Genomic DNA, 18,923 nt, shown 5'->3' with positions numbered 1-18,923 from the left:
CCGATCATGTTTCCTCTTCATTAGAAAGTTATATCTAACTATCGTCGTAATATCTCCAAGCCCGTTTCAGTCCTTCTCGAAAGGCGCCAATATCCATCGAGCAGACCTGCCCACTTTCCCTATACCCCTTAGCTCCAATGGCACCAGACGACTCACCAATGACTAGTACCAGCACCAGCTCCGATGACGAACCCGTCGAAAGCCTTGTGGAGGGACGAGCCCGGCGGAGCACCGCGGGCAAGAACATGGGTGCGCTTCTTGATGCAGAGGCCGACGATGAACTCGCCCTCCTGTTCGCGGAAGAAGAAGATGATGAAGAATTCACAAGTGGCGATGAAGGTGCTGCGGGGGAGGAAGGTGAAGTTGCTGAGGATGAAGTGGATGACATGCAACTTGATTCTTCATCAGATGACGAAGATGACCAGGGCCCTAATGCGCAGGAGGATGAGTTAGAAGGAGAGAAGGAGCTCGAGAGACAGGCTAGAGCGGAGCGGCTGGCGAGGAAGCGGAAGGAGCAGGACAGTATGATGAAGATTCCGGCGTTTCGGAAAAGGGTGAAGATTAACCCGACCGCGACGAAGGAGGCCAGTGAGACTGGGGGTGTGCAGCCGCGCCCTAAGAAGAAATCGGAGCGGGTATCGTGGTTGCCGACGCCAGAGGATGGTCCAACTCGTTCCTCGTCTAGAAGGCAGACGATGCAGAACAAGGAGCTCACGCACGCGAGGTTAAAGGATAGTGAACAGAGGCGAGTGAGACTGATAGCGACGATGGAGGAGGCCGCAAGGCGCAAGGAGAAATTGAAACCGAAAGTGATGACGCAGCAGGAGCGATTGGCGGAGGCAGCAAAGACGGAGCGGCTGAATAGTAAGAGCTTGAACCGGTGGGAACAGATGGAGAGAAAACGAAGTGAGGAGCAAAAGGCATGTTGAGTTCTTTTGTTTTATAGAAGACTGGAAGGCGCTGTTGCGACATGGTGGAGTGGACTTGCGAAATGGGTTAATGGGAAACTGACACAGGTCGGTACGAAGGAAATTAGACGGGTGCCGGAGGTGGAGAAGAAAAAAAAGGGTGTTAAGGATAATGATCATTCTCCTAGGAGGGGTAAATCTAAGAAGACGGACAGGGTTGGGGAAGAAGGTGGTGGTAAAACTATCCCACCACTTCAGGAAAAAAGTCCAGATACGCCGGCTGGGAAACCAGCAGTAGAGGGGCAAACGCAGGAAACGAAGAGAGATTGCCAACCGGAACAACAGATCACTTTTACATCGCCGCAAGAGCCATCAAATTTTTTGGATGGGATTCATATTTACGCCGCTATGAAAGATGATACAGCGCAGGTGTCTGCCATATCTGGCCAAACGCCATCTTCTACGCAGGCACAACCAGTACCGGGACCAGTACCTGAAGCATCAAAATCCTCGGCGGTGCCTAAACCACCCTCAAAAACTCCGCCGTCTCAATCAGTATCAATGGAAGGAACATCAATGACTGAAGCGATCCCGGAATATTCTGAAGTCACGTCGAAGGGATCGGAATCGACCCTGCTGCCAACCAAACCAGAGAATCAAGAATCCCAGAAGCTATTTCCGCAGATAGAAATGGTAACTAGGTCTGAAGGAAACCCAGCAGCAGCAGCAGCAGCAGTGGCATCACCATCGTTATTACAGCAGCAAAAGGATAACCAACCCGGACCACCAACCATACATATCGATGAGAATATCAGAGATGCTCAAGATCAGCGGACACAGATTCAGATGCAATCTGAATCAAAATCTCCGCTCACACACCCTCCTACCGCCCAACCACTAGAAGCTCAACCAGAACAATCACAACTACCTATACCTACACCACCTCCAACGATCGAATATTCATCCCGTAACCTGCTAATCCTCGAAAGCTTCGAAAATAAAACCCCACAAGAACGAGAAGAATTTAACATATTCTTCAACTCTCGCAAACCGCAAAAGCTACAAAGTAAGCCCTCCTCTCCTCCCTTTGCTCCCACTGCCACCACGGCTCCCTCCTCTTATTTTATTTGTTCCCCTCCGACTTTGCCGCAACCATTGAACGAAAAAAAAAAAAAAAAAAAGGAAGAAAGAAAAAGAAGAAAACGAAACACCATAACGCTGACCAATACTAACCTTTGCCCCCCAAAAAACAGAAATCACCCAAGAACTCTGTCCCATAACCTCCCGCCCAGCCCATTACCGTGACCCAGAAACAAAGCTCCCGTACGCCAACGCCGTCGCGTACCGCGAGATCCGCCAGACACTGGCCAATCGGTATGCGTGGAGTGGGTTGCTAGGATGTTTTGTAGGGCCTATCGGGGTGGGCGCTAGGGGGGTTCCTGAGAGGTTTTTGGCGCCGAATGCACCACCACCGCCGACTGCGGTTTTGGTGGGTGACGACGGCAATGGCGGTGGAATAGTGGGTGAAAGCGGCAGCGGGAATACGAGGAGCGCAGGTAAGAGTAGGGTTGGGGATGAAGTTGAAGGGGGGTGACGAGTGTATTTTACTTAATTTTGATATCCCAAATTTTTAATTTAATTTTATTTTGATTTTTGTTTTTCCCGCCACTTTTCATTCGCCCATTGATTGAACATTCCCGTTTTGATCTCTCTCCTCAACCTTACCTTGCTTGCAAGCTAAAGTATCTACCAATACAGTTCTTTGTCTGGCCAGAGTTAACCTCATCTTGGCTTTTCCTCGAATCGGCACTGGGTTTGGGACAAAGGATAACTTAACCTTCTCGCAGTATTGATTATGTGTTAATAGGGTTTCCTACTTCGCTTCTTTTAAGTATTGGATCCCGGCCGAACCACGGAAGCGAGTTGCCTGAAACAGTATGAGTGAAGCCAAAATTAACATGTTTCGAATGGGAGTTGTCAACTGAGAGGGAAGAATAGTGGATGATGATATAAGTGATATAAAGGATAGATACATATGTATATACATACACTCTCTCATCTGCATATTGTTTGAAAGGTCCCTGTTTGCTGTCTGTGATTAGGCAAGTTCAATTCTAACTGTCGACTGCGGTTTTGGTTCTGTCTAAACCTAGGTAACCTTATATCTCCCGAGACCCGTCTGCGTGGTCACCACCAATTTGTTTCAACTTGACTTTTTACCATGATCTCATGAACAAAGAGAAGATGAAAGAAAGCATCATGGACATTCTCTTCTGTTTGACAAAACCTTGTTTTGTGCTATCTATATATAGAATCCGACTTATCTATGCTAGTCATTTAAATACCTATCAGTATTTACGATTTGCCCTTGATCCCTGTGCAGAACTCAAGATAAGAGAAAGTATGAGGAGAAGAGAGAAATAAGTCGGTGAGATACGCAAATTCTCTTCTCCGATTGCGAAATCGCGCAACGAGAAGGAGTAGGGAAAGAACGAAAAAAAAAAGAAGTAATCCACCAGTGAGAACCTTCATCATTTCATGCAGTATCATTGATGTCAGCGAGAGAGAGCACGCCATGTCCCCACCCCGTTGAGGGCTTCCAGGCTTGGCTAATGATTCCTTGAGTCAAGTTGCTGATGATGTCTGGAGTACAGACCCCCCGCAGTGATCTTCTCCCGTTCGGCCAGTGTTCACAGCCAAGCGCTTCGTTGCTAAGGGCCTGAACCCCTGCCAGAGGCAAAATTGGCCAATTAGAACGTGTTCCTGGCTGCGGCTTCACTTCGGATAGCGACGGGACTGATCTAGGTACAAGTGCTGTCCATGTACCTGTACTTGTACTTGGCGGCTGAGATCAGATAGAGAGCCACAGGCAGAGGTCAAAAGAAGGCTTCGAAAAACGGCGAGGGAAAGGCGTGGGGAGAAAGAAAAGAGATAACGCTATCCAATCCCGTCGTCACGCCTTATAAGCTGTGGAGACGGGACGGGAGACCCAGCCGCAGCCCAGGCCAGCAGAGAGGCAAGCCGTAAAGAAAGGATATAAAGATAGATAAAACTAAAGATAAGAGAAGGGGAAGAAGTACCTAAAGGACGGGTATTTAAAGAATACCAGATGTCTGTTCTGCTCCTGCGCCCTCAGATAACGCCCGACTATCTATCTATCCAAGCAACAACGCCTCTGACTACGCTCGTTATAGCTGTCATTTTGCCCATCCATTTCCACATCCATATTTCGCAAATACAGAAATATCTGATGTCCCTTCCACCGGGGCTTAAACTAGCGGCCGTCCAATTATAGCAGGTGGTCTCACCGCCCTCATGACCCATCAACAACGCCGTTGTCCCGCTCCCATATATCAGATATCCGCTAACCCCTCGTCATGCCCTCTTCACCCCTCTCACAATAAACGCACTCTTCTCTCCCCAGCCTGCGACAATGTCCAGAAACCTGTTATATCGTTAAGAGGCCAGCGAGTTGTCCGTCAATTTGTCGCCAGGCCAACTACCTCAAATCCCTCTCTGCCAAGGTCTCGGAAACGAACCGCCTGGCCAGGTGCGGTTAAGCAAGGAGTTGGACCTGACGACGAGGAAGATCGCTTCATGGCCACTGTTTTCCTTCAGTTCTGGTATGTTCTAGTTAGATCCTACAGTCGTTTGCGATATATGTTTCTCGTCCTTCTCGTCCTTCTCGTCCTCTATGCATTGATTGATCTGTTTTATTTTGCTGACAATGATGCAGTACCACGTGCGAGAGACAGATTATGATTCCAAGTGATTCATTTCTCTACTGCAGTGAAAGGTACATACATTACCCTAAACACCAATATATGCATCGATCCAAAGTTCCTCAAACGAAGATCTTTCTCCATCACATTATTTCATACTCTAACCTCGTGCATGCAGCTGTCGTCGAAAGGATTCAACCAAACCCCCTGACACCTTTCAAATGACATCTGGAAGAATGACTTCCTCTAAACTTTCTCCTCCTGCATCCCCCTCATCATCCGTCGCGTCTAAATCCATTGGTGTTCCAATGGCTCCCACGCAGCCAGCGTCAAATTCCCCGTCTCCTCCAATTCGAATCCCCGTGGACAATCAAAAAGGCACCGCCTCGGAACTGGACTCCGAGTGGAAACCAAAGATTCCTCACCGAGCTACCAATCCCTTAATGTCCAGCGAAGCATTCCGTTATCTATCCCTATTTCAAAAGTCAGCACCGTCTAATATTGTCACGGACAATGGCAGCAACACAAGCAACACCACCGACTTCAAAATTGCAGACGAAAATGGTACTTCTAACGATATCATCAATAATGACGATGGTACCATCCATCCCCGTCCCGTCCCCATAGCCCACCATAGCTCTGCCAGCGTCTCCACAACTAGCGGCCAAAGCACCATCCAGGTACCGTCCCTAGCGCACTCACCAACAACATCTGCTGCTTCATCATTGCTGGACAGCCCTACCGAGCCAGCTGCATATATGGCTACCACTACTCATCCCCCACCACATCTGACAACACATCATCAACGACCTTCATTCTCTCCCCGTCACAATGTAGACAGCGGCATGAACACCTCACGGAATTTCGATCTCGTCATGCCGTACATTATTGCAGATCCAAATGATGATGCTTTCTCCACGACAACTGCTGAAAATGAGAAAAAGACAGTGACGGTGGGTAGTGGTGATGGTAGTTATCTTCTTCGCCAGGAAAATATAGGGCACGGGAAGGTTGTTGAGCATTCTGCTTCTATCTGTGCAACCCGAGACTCTGGCCGTGATCATGGTCAGCGTAAATTAGATTGCGAGGATTGAATAATTTTATTCCTTCTGTCTCCTATGCGCACATTTTCTCCCTACCCCTCTTTTATGTTTGCATGACTAATGACAATGAACAATGCATCAACTGCATGCATGCAGGTCTCACATGTTTCACCACCATTATTTGTGTCTTTCTTCTTTCCCATGTGGTTTTGTTCTTCTATGTCATGGCTCTATATGGCTATGCTATGATTATGTGTACACTGATTTCCTTCCAGTTCAGATGTACTTTTTACTTTGTTTCATTCTGTCAACATGTTAATCCACATACCTGTCTCAGTGTTGTTTATATTTCATAACTACAAAGATGTATGAATGAAGGGGTAGAAAGGGAGAGACAAGGAGTGAGATGAAAAAACACAAGGGAGTCTTCGTTGAGAATGAGAAGTGATGAATTCTAATATATGCATATACCTCATTGTTGTTTCAATTACATAGCATCAGCATTGTTATCCAATTAGCTGAATGCTCTCATCACTATCCCAACCCACAATCGTTACCTCCAAAAACCGCCACATTCCACAACCTACTTCTTCACCTCCCGTTCCGTCTGGCCCTTTTTAGCCTCCGCACGCGCCACGAAGGCCTTCTTCACAGCCTCGCGGCCCTTTATCCGCTCGAGCCAAGCATGCATATGGGGGAACTCCTTCTCCTGATCAAACGCACCCCCATCCGCGCCATAACGAATACACTTCTGTACATTCTCTTGCCACGGGATAAACGCCAAGTCCGCAAACGAACACTTCTCTGCAACGAGATACTTCCTTTCCTTCCCAATCCCGCCACCACTAACCCCCAGCCTACCCCCCAACCACCCATCCAACACACTGCAAACCCGTCTCGCCTCATTCTCATACCGCGTGATCGCGCTGGGCAAAATCTCCGGATGGTGGTTCTGAAACCAGAACGACTGTCCGAAATACGGACCCTGACCGGACATTTGGAAGTGCAGCCACTGGATGGCATGCCAGTGGTCTACACTGCCGGGCTCGAAGCTCAGCTTGCGCTTTGGTCCGTTATCGTACGTGGCTACTAGGTATTCGATGATTGCGCCGGATTCCCAGATCGTGAGGCCTGTGATTGGGTCGGTGAGGGCTGGGAGGCGGCCGTTGGGGTTAAGGGAGATGACGGCGGGGGTTTTCACGTCGGCTAATTCGATGGGGTCGATGGTGTAGGGGAGGTTTAGCTCGCCGAGGATCAGGGCTACTTTGAATGGATTGGGCCCGATAAGTTTGCCAGCAGGACGAGGGGTTTGGGTGGTGCCATCTTTCCCTCTGCGGTATTTCAATCCTTGTGTTTTCCTAGATTCTGGATTTCCTTTTCCTTAGAGTGTTTAAGAATGCCTTTTGTCTTTTCTTTCTTTCTTCTTATAATTGTGAGCTCAGAGGACGGGAATTGAGCATGTCTTATATACTCCTTCGGCCTAGGTGTATATCCTCCTCCTTCCCCAAGGGGTCCCTCGGCGTGCGCTCGATATCCAATCTCCCGCGCAACACCGTGCAATTATTAATCTACTTGAGCCACGACCAGCGGTGCCCGACGGCCTTCGGCTTGGGTGCAAAATCCGACTGAACGCGGGCCGGTATCCAATTTCTACCAAAAATAATGTACTATATCTCAACATCAGATCGATATCAACGCTCATCTAGACATAGATGTGTTAATGGAAGCAATTTTTCATACCGTGCAGGACCTCAACTCACGAGCAACTCTGATCCTTAATCTTAACCCCAATGTATCTTTACTAGTTAGAAGCTCTGGGAGGACGAAAACTCGCAGTTGCTAAATCCACCGCTTTTGCTCAATCATCAGTCATTTCACTTCTGGTTTTCTCTCACTGGTCGTTTTCTACCATTATTCATTTTCTGGCCACAAATCGCCTACGCTGCATACCAGTACTCTAGAAACTTGAAATCGTTCACAACAGAGCCCCAATGTGCTCCATCACATTCCCACCAGCGAAACCATACTCGTACGCCGGATTCAACCGGAAAACCGCGCTCCCAATTACTCAGCTTCCCGCCAACCCGGGCCTCACACTTCACTTCACCTTCAATACGAGAGAGCCACCGATGCAGAATCGCGCCTGAGAAGCCTTGGCATGCAAGTCGGCCCTCGCAGATTCCGCTCCAGACATGCGTGGATTGGAATCAGAATGGGAAAACAGACAATCTAGCCCTGAAGCCTCAGACTGGATTCAATCAGTGTGAAAGGTTCGGGAATCATGCTTTGTAATGCAAATGCTCGTCCCCACAATGAACAACTTGGAACCTAACTCCCAACTTCTCAATCAATCCAGATATTTTGAAAAGGGCGAAACGATATCTGTATGTCTGTGCGAGTTTTGAACTGCTCCAACTGATGAAGCCCGTCGTCAATTGGATGGAGCAAATTCGGTGATCGGTGGCATCAGCATCCGTGAAAATAGCCTCATGTTTAACCTAGGCCTTTCCCTTTCCTACGGGTGAGGAACTGTGTGCCCATGTATCAATCCTTGGGGGATCATGGTAACTGCCTATCGAGGGGTATCGGTGACAGTCATGAGAGCAAAAATACTAAACGCCTCCTCAAACACACACACACACACACACACACATACATACATACACTTTTTCACGGGGTTTGTTTCTCGTTTAAAGCAAATCGAACGAGATAAAAAAAATACTACTAGTACACCACTACATTGGCAAAAAGTCCGCATTAGAATAAATGAGTGAACGCGTCCACATTCTTTTTTTTTTTTTAAAAAAAAAAAAAAAAGTAAATGAACTCTGCGCTATCCGTTCGCAGGTCCCCAGTGTTGGCCTGCGAGTGTGATGAGAGTTTGTTTATGCAGTACAGTACATACCTCTACTTCAGAATGTCCCTTTTTGGGTTGCTAACTAACCTACGAAATGAATGAACACAAAGCGCGGCAGAGATATTTTACACCCCTGCATGCACACACTACAACAGTTCTCTTCTTGTTGCGCGCGGACACCACGCGCGAGATGCCGGAGTAGTTTTTTTGTACTCCTTTAGTCACACAAAGTAGTTAGCTAGTCCAAAAGCAACGGTCGATCGACATTCCAACGTTCCAATATGTTGATCGTGATATATACTGCGTACAGAGCGCCCTGCGTATGATGAAGCCGGACAGGAGAGGATAGGCCAGTGTTGGGGGGCGGGGGTTGCTTGTGCATTGCTACAGCGCAAGGGACCAGCCACGTAGGAAGATGAAAGATTCCCGACTTCTCCCTATCATGTATAAGATGGATCTTTACCTCCTCTCCCCCATGTTGGAGAATTCGGACACACAAGTGTTATATTTTGTAGTCTGTATCAAGCAAAAGCAAGGGTAAACCCCGTCATCCATCCATTCTGCAGCTGATTTCGGCGATGGAAGCTGTACCTAGTGTATGTGTATCTTCCCGTAAAAGATGTTTTCGAATGGATACGCAGTAGCTATTGGCAGAATCATCCTTGACATAATAACTAACTATATCGACGAATAGAATTAAAAGGAAAAGAGAAAAGAGAAGAAAAATAAAGAAAATAAAATAAATAAAATAAAGGCATATGCTATTCCCATGTGGATAGCAAGCCAAACATCCTATGCATGTTGCTACCTATGTACGCATCGGATAATACTAGACAGAAACTGCTACTGGGAAATAAGCGCAAGTCTAGGTCCCTGCCTGTCAGACCACCACGCTCAGCAGCCGCATAAGGAAGTGCTGCGAGCCCAGATTTTCTCGGTGCATAATTTTAAAACATCGGAATGATGTTGCATATTTGATGTGTGTGCGGGGATGGGAGAGGGAGGGGAGGGCCTTAAAACAGTTCTAGAAAATTCGGGCTAACCGATACCTAGATGTAGATGGAATAGTTGGTGAAATGGTAACAAATGTGTGTGCGGGTTGGCCATGATATATACAAGGCACGTCATTGTTCCAATTTCACCAAAAAAAAAAAAAAAAAAAAAAAAAAAAGGAGGGGGCCGCAGAAGCAGTTTCATTTGTAGAAAACTGACCGTCGCTTGTTCTTATTTCCCGTAAAGTCGGGACAAAAAGCTTTTGGTATCTCTCAAAATTTTAAGGAATTTGGATTTTGGCTCCCTTGGTAAAAGGGATCCTGTCTCTTCCATAACAAAACAAATCCAAGTTCCAACTCCTCCATCGATTAACTCAAAAAGTTCGGTCCTCCAGCGGAGTTCCATCCATGGATTAATGAATGGGAGCTATAGGGACGCAGGGACACTGAGACACCCCACATTGTTTCAGAGACACCGGAGCTGTGAAAGAGGTCCCTCTGGATGCTGACATTAATAGAATTATCCGTCGGTTTGCAAGCGGGTGGACGATCTTCAGGCTGAAGACGGAGAATAAGATAAGGAAGAAGTCTTTCAACCACACGAGCAGCAGAAGATGCAACTCTCACTCGTTACGGGTTATAAAACCGCCGCCTGTAAAATAAGAAACCTTGAAATATAAAAAGAATAACACTAGGCCGTATTGATCATAGTCAGGTACCTCTGCCTTCTGAACCAACGGATCCAGGGCTCTTCCCCTGAGGCTAGCTTATCTGGAGGGACAAAAAGTCATGGCTGGGCCAACAGCGAGTCCATGCGTATTTTGGTCGGGAATTATTTATTAGCTAGACAAGTGAATGTGTGCAGGAACAAGATGCTGTTCTTTCAGTACGAATTTTTACGCTGAATACTAAGGCATGGAACGGGCAACAGATTTCAGATTTCTGCACACATCGCAACCACTGACCAGGGGAGCCCGGTATCCTGTGGCTGGGTAAATTGATTTCATGCAGCGGCGACAGCAACAGCAGCAATAGCAGCAACGGGCATCCGGCGGTTTGGTATTGGCGCCCAAAAATACCCCGCAGGGGACAGGTTGCCCTGGTAAATAACAGCCCAATACGGCCAATACGGCCAATACGGTCAAATGCGCCTGCAAACATACGGTGTCTCCTGACCAAACGGTATTCTCCTTCTCCTTTTCGCTGGGACAAGCCTCTCTCTTCTCATTCCAGTTCCTCCTCTCCACCTCGCTCCACCTCCCATCTTCTTCTCTTCTTCTTCATCTTCTTCTCTCCACCTGTCTCTACATTGTTGATTATTCTTTTTATCCTTATATTGGTGCTCCGGCATCGTTTCCACTCTCGTTCATTGTGCCCGCTCTCGTTTCTCGACGCTCGTTTAGCCTCCTTTTTCTTTTTCCGGTGCTTTTTTTTTTCCCCTTTTGCTAATTTGTTCATTTAATTTTTTCATCTCTTTTTTTTTTTTGGCCCGCTTCCTATAATACCATACCATCCTTTTCCTGTCACATATATATATTGGTATTTCGCTTTTTTGACCGGAATTACATCCCTTGTCAGGGCCTTCACTTGTTGGGATCTCAGCGTTGTTCTCTTGCTTCTTCGCTCCCAAACCCTCACTGTTCTGGAGGATATACGCGGCTCTGGTAAATCCTTTGTCTTGGATGTGATTCCCGCTCATAAACCCGACAAACGAGAACGTGGTGTTGTACTCTGGATCTAGGTAAGGACACCCCGTTCCCGAAAGGACCCATCGTGGCTGGATTCTTTATCTCATTTGACCTTGTATGGGGAATCTGTGCTGGTGAAGGTACCAACCACATTCACCTCCCCTCCCATTTGAGATTGAATTCTCATATCAGCCTCTTCCCATTGCTCCATGCTCACGATGCGGGACCCATTCTACAGTTAAACTAATTAATATTCTGTGTCGCTATTCAGCTTTCTGCACTCGATCCTCTTCGCTTCCTCCTTTAACTTCGATAAGCGACTGCATTTACTATATAAACCTCCTCTCGTTCCAGTCTCCTGCGGCTGAAGCCGCCAGAATCATAACTTGAACAGCTGATATCTTCTCACCACGACCATATCAACCGGGATACGAGATAATACCGTCGTGGCCAATATCCGAAGAGAATTCCCGTCATATCGCCAAATCCCAACAATGCAGCAACCCGGTTCTAAACTCCCTAATATGAGCGCTGACGCCACTGGCTTCTCTCACGGAGCATACGCCTCAAACAACGTGGGTTTCGGCGATCGCAACTCTCGTAGAGCCAATATCCCTTCCATCAATACCGGTATGAATGGACAAAATCCTGGAGAAGTGTCTGCCACTGGAACGGCTGCCTTCGATATGAACTTCACACCGCTGCTTCCATCCCAGCTTCTTCTCGGAAGTCCATTTCAACCTGGCACGCCGTCTGCTTTCGCTTCCCCCAGTAGTTCACCGGATTCCAGAGTTTCCCCCAGACTAACGGGTCAGGACATAACCAGAACCAGAACCAGATGGGAAGCCCCACCCAGGCTCATCAGAATGCCCTCTCGCCACAGCTGTACCAAAGCCTGATGTCACCAGATGGCTTCAATGGCTCCCAGCTCATGGCTGGTCCTCAATCTCCTGTTGGCTCTTTCCCCGGGTTTGCGAATGCCGCTTTTAGTGCCGCGAATGTCTCCCTCCAAGGCCCAGGGATCATCTCAGGAACTAGCCGGACCGTTTATCTGGGAAACCTTCCCGCTGAAACATCTGCAGAGGAGATCCTCGGCCATGTTCGTAGCGGTCAGATCGAGTCAGTTCGGCTACTCCCAGACAAAAACTGTGCCTTTATCTCTTTCTTGGAGAGCAGTTCCGCCACTCACTTCCACTCTGATGCGATTTTGAAGAAACTCGCCATCAAGGGAAATGATATCAAAATCGGCTGGGGTAAGCCTTCCCAGGTTCCAACCTCCGTGGCATTGGCGGTCCAACAATCCGGAGCCTCGAGAAACGTTTACCTAGGGAATCTCGCGGAAGATGTTACTGAGGAGGAGTTACGTGAAGATCTGGGAAAATTTGGCCCAATTGATACGATAAAGATCGTCAAGGAGAAGTCGATTGGATTCGTGCATTTCTTGTCCATCAGCAATGCAATTAAAGCTGTTACCCAACTACCCCAAGAGACCAAGTGGCAAGCACCAAAACGCGTGTACTATGGGAAGGATCGCTGCGCCTATGTTTCCAAGACCCAGCAGCAAAATGCCGCCCAGTATCTAGGGATCGCTCCAGGTTATGCTCATATCCTCAATTCGGCTGATCGTGATCTGATCTCGAATGCGTTGGCCCAGCAATCTGTTGCAGCAGCCGCAGTTGCCACTAGCGCCGGTGGTGTAAACAACCTAGGAAATAGGACCGTTTACTTAGGAAATATTCACCCTGAAACAACCATTGAGGAGATTTGCAACGTCGTACGGGGCGGCCTGTTGCACCACATCCGCTACATTCCCGACAAACATATTTGTTTCGTCACCTTTATTGACCCCACATCTGCTGCCTCGTTTTATGCTCTTAGCAACTTGCAGGGTTTGATGATCCATAACAGGCGGCTTAAAATTGGTTGGGGCAAACATTCCGGCGCCCTGCCTCCTGCCATTGCATTGGCAGTAAGTGGTGGGGCATCCCGGAATGTGTACATCGGTAACCTGGATGAAACCTGGACCGAAGAACGCCTACGCCAAGATTTCTCTTCCTATGGTGAAATCGAATTGGTCAACGCTTTGCGTGAGAAGAGCTGTGCGTTTGTCAACTTCACCAACATTGCGAATGCCATCAAGGCAATTGAGGCAATGCGCAGCCGAGAGGAATACAAGCGGTTCAAAATCAATTTTGGAAAGGATCGCTGCGGGAACCCTCCCCGTCAGATCAACAGCAATGGCCAGAACCGAGATGGTAATCAGTCCTCTCCTACTTTGAACGGGAACCTGCAACAAAACGGATCTCAATCCAGTCCAACAAGGCCAGCGTTATCTCCAGCACCAGGCTCCACAGGTTCACATTCGCAAAATGGGCACGGTCGGCAAATCCCACTCGCGGCAACTCCATCTGCCATCCTAAATGCTGGAAGCAACAATCCCCTGACGCTCTATCTGAACCAAATCTCTCAGCAACAGGCGCAGGAACAAGAAAATCGCATGAATGACCCTATTACTCTGGCAACCCTCCAGCAGCAGCAGCAACAGGCACTAGCCCATCAACAAGCCACCCTCTATAACGGAGCAGGATCGAATGACCTGCCAAATGGAAACTCGATGCATCAGTCCAAAGGATCCACTCACGGATTTTTGAATGTTTCTGCTGGTACACCAAATTCGACACACGGCGTCACTAGCGGCAATTCCCTGAGTGTCCCACGATCGCAACACTCCCGCGCTGTCAGCCTCCCGTCCTTTTCGCAAGAGGCTTTCGGTCAGGGCTCAAACCAACCGCACCAACACCGGAGTGGAATGTCTCATCACCAAACCCAGGGAAGTTTTTCAGGTTTCGGTGGCGGGCTAGGTGGGTTGAACCACAACGGATTTGGGTTGTCCATTTCCAACGAAGGATCTCTCCCTGGCTGGGCTGAAGAAGAGATCGGAGCGAAATGAACTGTTTCAGAATCCGAGTCGACCTGGAATTGTTTCGCTTCCATGCGCTTTCGTTCTCCTTTCTTGTATTCCCTTTTTTGGTTTTTAATTATCTAAGGCTTAATTTTTATCTCATTTTTATTTCCTTAACTCTCTTTCTTGTTCTTTTAATCTTCCCATTCTTGTATTGGTTTATAATTATGTTGTTTAAATTTTGATCTCATTCTTCGAATATTGCCTATCATCTTTTCGTGATGCCCCCGAGTGCCAACGTTGTCATCATCCGTTTTTAATCTAATATATCTCCTCTTAATGCTTATCTCGACTCGCCACTTTCCTGACTTCGAATCGATTCACCAGCATTTTTTTTTTTTTTCAATTCGCTGTGATGCAATAAGCTAAAGACAAGCGAGGTGAGATACGAGACGGCCCCATCTTGGATTATTTGGCTATTTTATTATTTCATTTTTTTATTTCATTAAAACTTTCATTTTGCATACCCCTTTTTTCTTAACCTGCTTATTGCACTTTATCCTATGTTTTTACTTTCTTCTTTCTTTTCTTTTGCTTCCTTGACCATTTTTCCATTTTACGATGCCATATTCGAGAATTTTATTTAATACTTTTTGTTCGTTATTATTTTCCCTTTTTTCTTCCTGTCTTTCTGCTGCTGCATCCGCATTGTCATCGTCATCATCATCATCACCACCACCACCATCATCACCCACTGTAATTGGAGTGGTTCTGCTCTTTTATTTTGCCCTTCGGAGGTTAATGTGTGGGAGGCGGCCGGGGTTACTACCGAAGGATAGATTCTGAATTAGGGAGAAAATGAAACGGTAATCGACTAAGATTTTTTTCATTCATCACACACTGCTCAAGGGAGGTTCGATGGATGGAATGAATGGCCTGCAAGGGGCAAATAAATATTTATTCTCCTCGTTTACCCTTGATATCCACCTTCTCCTTTATTTTCCCCTCACTGTTATAATATTCATATACATAATTACTGATAGCAAAATACAACGTAGTTAATTGTAAATAAAATAAATACAAAAATACAAAAATAATTAAACAATCCTGGCCTTTGTTGTACGCTCACCCGCCTTCTCGCTTTCAATAAGGCGAGGCCGAGGTTGAAAGGTTTCTACCACGTGATATATCAGATTCGTCCATCTCCATTTTGCTTCTAGGAAGGATCAACATCAAACAACATCAACAAGACTCAACGGAGCTTATATTTCAACGAAGTTGAAACTCCTCCATCTTCTTCATATCTTTTTTTCACGATAGAAACACACAACGTCTCGATATAGAGTGTGCTATTTAGTGTTTTTGTCCTGCACATGTTTCAATTCTGGAATGGATGTTGAGAAGTGAATTGGCTTGGCTACTATCTACCAAACACCCACGCCCACGTACTGCGCACCCGCGTTACTGCGTATCTCATGCATGGAACCCATTGCAGCATTTAATTCCTTTCAGTTGGCCATTAGCTTTTTCTTGGGAGCCTCCCGAAGAGTTCGCTTCCGTGGGAAACCTTTGTTTTTAACCTCTACCACTACTAGGAGGCCGTTACGGTATCTGTCCAAGTCATTTAATAGCTATCGTCTGGGGGTATTGAAGGTGGAAGGCACGTCATATTGAGACGGGGCAGTCGGAGGGAGGAACAATCTCTTTCTCAACACGTCAAAGATAAGGAAGCGAAAAGAGGAAAATCATGTCGTTGCTTCCCGAGCATATTCGAATCAAAAGGAGGAGAGAGGAGGAACCTGTTGAGACTCTGTGTATGTGATTTCATATTTTTGATACTCTTTTGTTTTTTGAATCTAATTTCAATGTGTGCCTTGCAACACATTGAGTTGCCGGTGGGAATTCCTGGGTACAACAATTCTACTAGCCTCTTTGGCCATCTCTGTGTCCTAAATTCTGGGATTCATGTTTTGTGGTTTCAGAGGCATTCGAGTTTCGAACCAGCGTCTTGAGATGCTGACTCGTGCTCTCGCTTCATTTTTCCCCCCTTACAATTCAATGTTTGCCCGTTGGTTTCTATCTTTAGAGAATCCCCCTCCCCCCTCTAACTCACTGGTCAACAGATATTCAGTCTCAGACTCATCAACCCAAACGGCGGTTCACGGACTTCTGCTTTCAGCGTGTTGTGCGAAGGCCAGATAAAGGGGTTAGTCCCAAGACTGACTTGGGCACAATGCAGGGAGCTTCTCCAAGGGAGAATATCAAAGGCCCCAGGTCAGCAAGTACGTCTAATATCAGTCATGGGGTGCCGGCTGTACGAGCTACGGCTCCAGGATCGGAGCTCAAAACCAGGCAAATTATGTCCAAGAAGGAAGGTTCTTTGGGCAAAAAACTTTTGCCTCCATTATCACCGGCGTCATCAGTCTTGCGAGCCTCACCTGCTACAAAACCGTTTGTTTCTCCGGTGAGAAATCGCTCTGGGTCCTCTTCGGTCATAAGTTCGCCTTCCTCCGCTCTACGTCGGTTTCATATAACCGCTCCAAGTGGAGATTTTGCGAGCCCCTCCCAAAAGCTTCTGCACAAGGTCTCGGGAGGCGTACTTAAGAATAGAGGCGATCGGGTAAAGAGCAGGGCTGTAGTCATTGAAAAAAGATCTCATCAAGTAGATGATGCGAGGGCATCGATTGTATTGGATGACCTAGCAAGCAAGATAGAGGAAGTGAAAGTCAGTGGCGACCATCAGGAGACACAACTTACAGCTCCTAAGAACGTCACAAAGCCAACTGTCGCGTCCGAAAAGTCAACGATTTTTGTTAATATAAGAAAACGTCCTGTTGTCAACGATGCTGAAAAGCGATGGAGGGAGGAATCGAAAGCATCCCGATATCTCGATCGAGCGCAACAAGCTCGAGATAAAGCCCAGAATACGAAAAGTGCTCAGTCCATACATGAAGATCCAAGCTTATGGGACCATGATTCTGATCAACTTGCAACGGAGCTGGCAGAGCTTGCCCGCGAATTAACTAATGCCACCGAAATGCCTGAAGTTTCTCCGAAGCCTGCTCCACAAACTCCACCAAGAAAACCAGGCCGGTTCGTTGGAATTTCCCCGAACAAACCGGTTCTTAGATACCCCCCACGAGTTCCGAAGTTGACCGGTGATTCACCTGGGACATCAGGCACGCGCTTTGACGGAGCAGGTGACGATGGTGACACAGCAAATGCCAAAGATGGTAGACTATCTGCCGATTCTTCAAGGCTTGGGCAACCAAACCAACACGATGAGGTAGATGTCAATCGCCAAAGCTTTATCCCACCAGCGAAAAAACAGATTGCGACATTTGAAACAGCTAGCGACCATGATAGTGATGATGACAGTGATGACAGCTACGTTTACGATGAGTTTATCAGGCGCCCCATTGAGGAAATTACTGCTGGTCCACACACTGCCCACCTTCTTAACGGCGAGTGGGTTAGTGAAAACGGAGGCCCGCCGAGAGACATTGGAGTAGTAGTAATTACGGAGGAAGATCTTCATTTCTGGGAATCCTTTGCAGAATCGGACGAGGAAGGGAAAGGGTGGGATTCGGAAGATGAAGATTCTAATGGTACGTTATTATTCATTTCGTTTCATTTCATTTCATTTTTCTTTTTGAGGGGGAGGCTTTTTCCGCTTTCCTTTCGCCCCTTTGTCACTCGCTAGAAGAAAGATTTTCGATGTTCCAAATACCTCGTTATTTTCATTTGAATTTCTGTCTCACTATTTCCCTGCGTGTCTGTTGGGGAGTATATTTTCAGCTATTTCTCCTTAACTAACGCCTATTCTCGGGTACTATAGCTGAGGATAATCCGGCAAATGAATACCCTGACGAGGAACTTGAATTCGACGATCAATTCGATAACACCAATACCGCGTACAGGAATTATCGCCGCAATGCGTCCGATGACGAGGAGTTTGATGCAGACTATGACAAATATGAGTATGGATGTGGTGCTTCCAATGGCGCTTACTCTGATGACGATTACTAGAAATATTTTAGAAGGATTGCGCGGTTTCTTTGGTAATCTGGTCTTGCCCCAGCCAAGTCTCCAAGTCTCTCCGCGGCTGGCTTCACATCACTTCAAAGCATAGTCATTGCTACTTATATCAAAATTGCAGACGTATTTCGTATGCTTACATGTCTAGGATTCCGGGCGTGCAGGCTTAGTGCTATGTCCCCCAGGGAAGAAGGAAGGCATGGGGGAGGCTATAGTATAAGGAGGGCATATCATACTTTGTTATCATTGTGGGAATTTTTAAATATTGACTTCGGGAAATTCTGGTAGACGCGGCGATACGAGTTACTTAACGCTCCGGGAATGGCTATTGTCGGGGCGGATATTTTGTGTCCGGCTTTACTGTGTACAGCCCCAACATCCATAGATTACCACTCCCCTGAATTCACGTGATGGCAAATTTTATATATATATACATATATATATATATATATTTTAACTCTGCTCAGTGGGTTTATGTTTGTGCATTCCGTACAGCATCAAGAAGCGTTTTGAGGCACTTGAGTAGTTATTAAGACCTCTCTCCCTCTTTTCAAACCGCTAGGGTATCTGTATCAACTTGTCAGCCCCAGCACAGACAAGCAAACTGAAAAATAAAACAAAACTGAAGAATTTCCCAAAGCAATGACCAAAAAAAAACCCCCTCTGATAGTTTTCGTCGCTGCTGGCGGGGCGAACTAGCCAGCTGTTGTTTCTAGAACAATTATTTCGTTTCTGCATATATATATATATAGAACTATTTGTTGGCGTCTGAT

The 18,923-nt window shown here is 46.8% G+C and overlaps 5 protein-coding genes across 5 annotated transcripts; 4 read left to right on the top strand and 1 right to left on the bottom strand.

Moving 5' to 3' along the window:
- Nucleotides 1-137: 137 nt before the first annotated feature.
- HCBG_04984 (uncharacterized protein) lies at nucleotides 138-2,761 on the top strand (the record flags this gene model as incomplete). Its single annotated transcript, XM_045432033.1, has 4 exons — nucleotides 138-906; nucleotides 958-1,974; nucleotides 2,162-2,464; nucleotides 2,667-2,761. 4 exons carry the CDS (start codon nucleotides 138-140, stop codon nucleotides 2,759-2,761), a joined length of 2,184 nt encoding a protein of 727 aa, XP_045287245.1.
- Nucleotides 2,762-4,505: 1,744 nt separating this feature from the next.
- On the top strand, nucleotides 4,506-5,724 carry HCBG_04983 (uncharacterized protein; the record flags this gene model as incomplete). Its single annotated transcript, XM_045432032.1, has 3 exons — nucleotides 4,506-4,531; nucleotides 4,645-4,704; nucleotides 4,809-5,724. 3 exons carry the CDS (start codon nucleotides 4,506-4,508, stop codon nucleotides 5,722-5,724), a joined length of 1,002 nt encoding a protein of 333 aa, XP_045287244.1.
- A 532-nt stretch (nucleotides 5,725-6,256) lies between these two features.
- On the bottom strand, nucleotides 6,257-7,375 carry HCBG_04982 (glutathione transferase; the record flags this gene model as incomplete). Its single annotated transcript, XM_045432031.1, has 2 exons — nucleotides 6,257-7,038; nucleotides 7,246-7,375. 2 exons carry the CDS (start codon nucleotides 7,373-7,375, stop codon nucleotides 6,257-6,259), a joined length of 912 nt encoding a protein of 303 aa, XP_045287243.1.
- Nucleotides 7,376-10,996: 3,621 nt separating this feature from the next.
- HCBG_04981 (RNA-binding protein Nrd1) lies at nucleotides 10,997-14,160 on the top strand (the record flags this gene model as incomplete). The annotated part of the gene is made up of 3 exons (XM_045432030.1): nucleotides 10,997-11,263; nucleotides 11,482-11,984; nucleotides 12,026-14,160. 2 exons carry the CDS (start codon nucleotides 11,705-11,707, stop codon nucleotides 14,158-14,160), a joined length of 2,415 nt encoding a protein of 804 aa, XP_045287242.1.
- A 1,699-nt stretch (nucleotides 14,161-15,859) lies between these two features.
- HCBG_04980 (uncharacterized protein) lies at nucleotides 15,860-18,141 on the top strand (the record flags this gene model as incomplete). Its single annotated transcript, XM_045432029.1, has 4 exons — nucleotides 15,860-15,926; nucleotides 16,236-16,318; nucleotides 16,352-17,720; nucleotides 17,951-18,141. The coding sequence occupies 4 exons, from the start codon at nucleotides 15,860-15,862 to the stop codon at nucleotides 18,139-18,141; spliced, it is 1,710 nt and encodes a 569-aa protein (XP_045287241.1).
- Between the last annotated feature and the right edge of the window lie 782 nt (nucleotides 18,142-18,923).

Source organism: Histoplasma capsulatum, assembly GCF_000150115.1.
Source record: "Histoplasma capsulatum G186AR genomic scaffold supercont2.6, whole genome shotgun sequence".
NCBI lineage: Eukaryota > Fungi > Ascomycota > Eurotiomycetes > Onygenales > Ajellomycetaceae > Histoplasma > Histoplasma capsulatum.
This window is presented reverse-complemented; position numbering and strand designations above follow the sequence as displayed.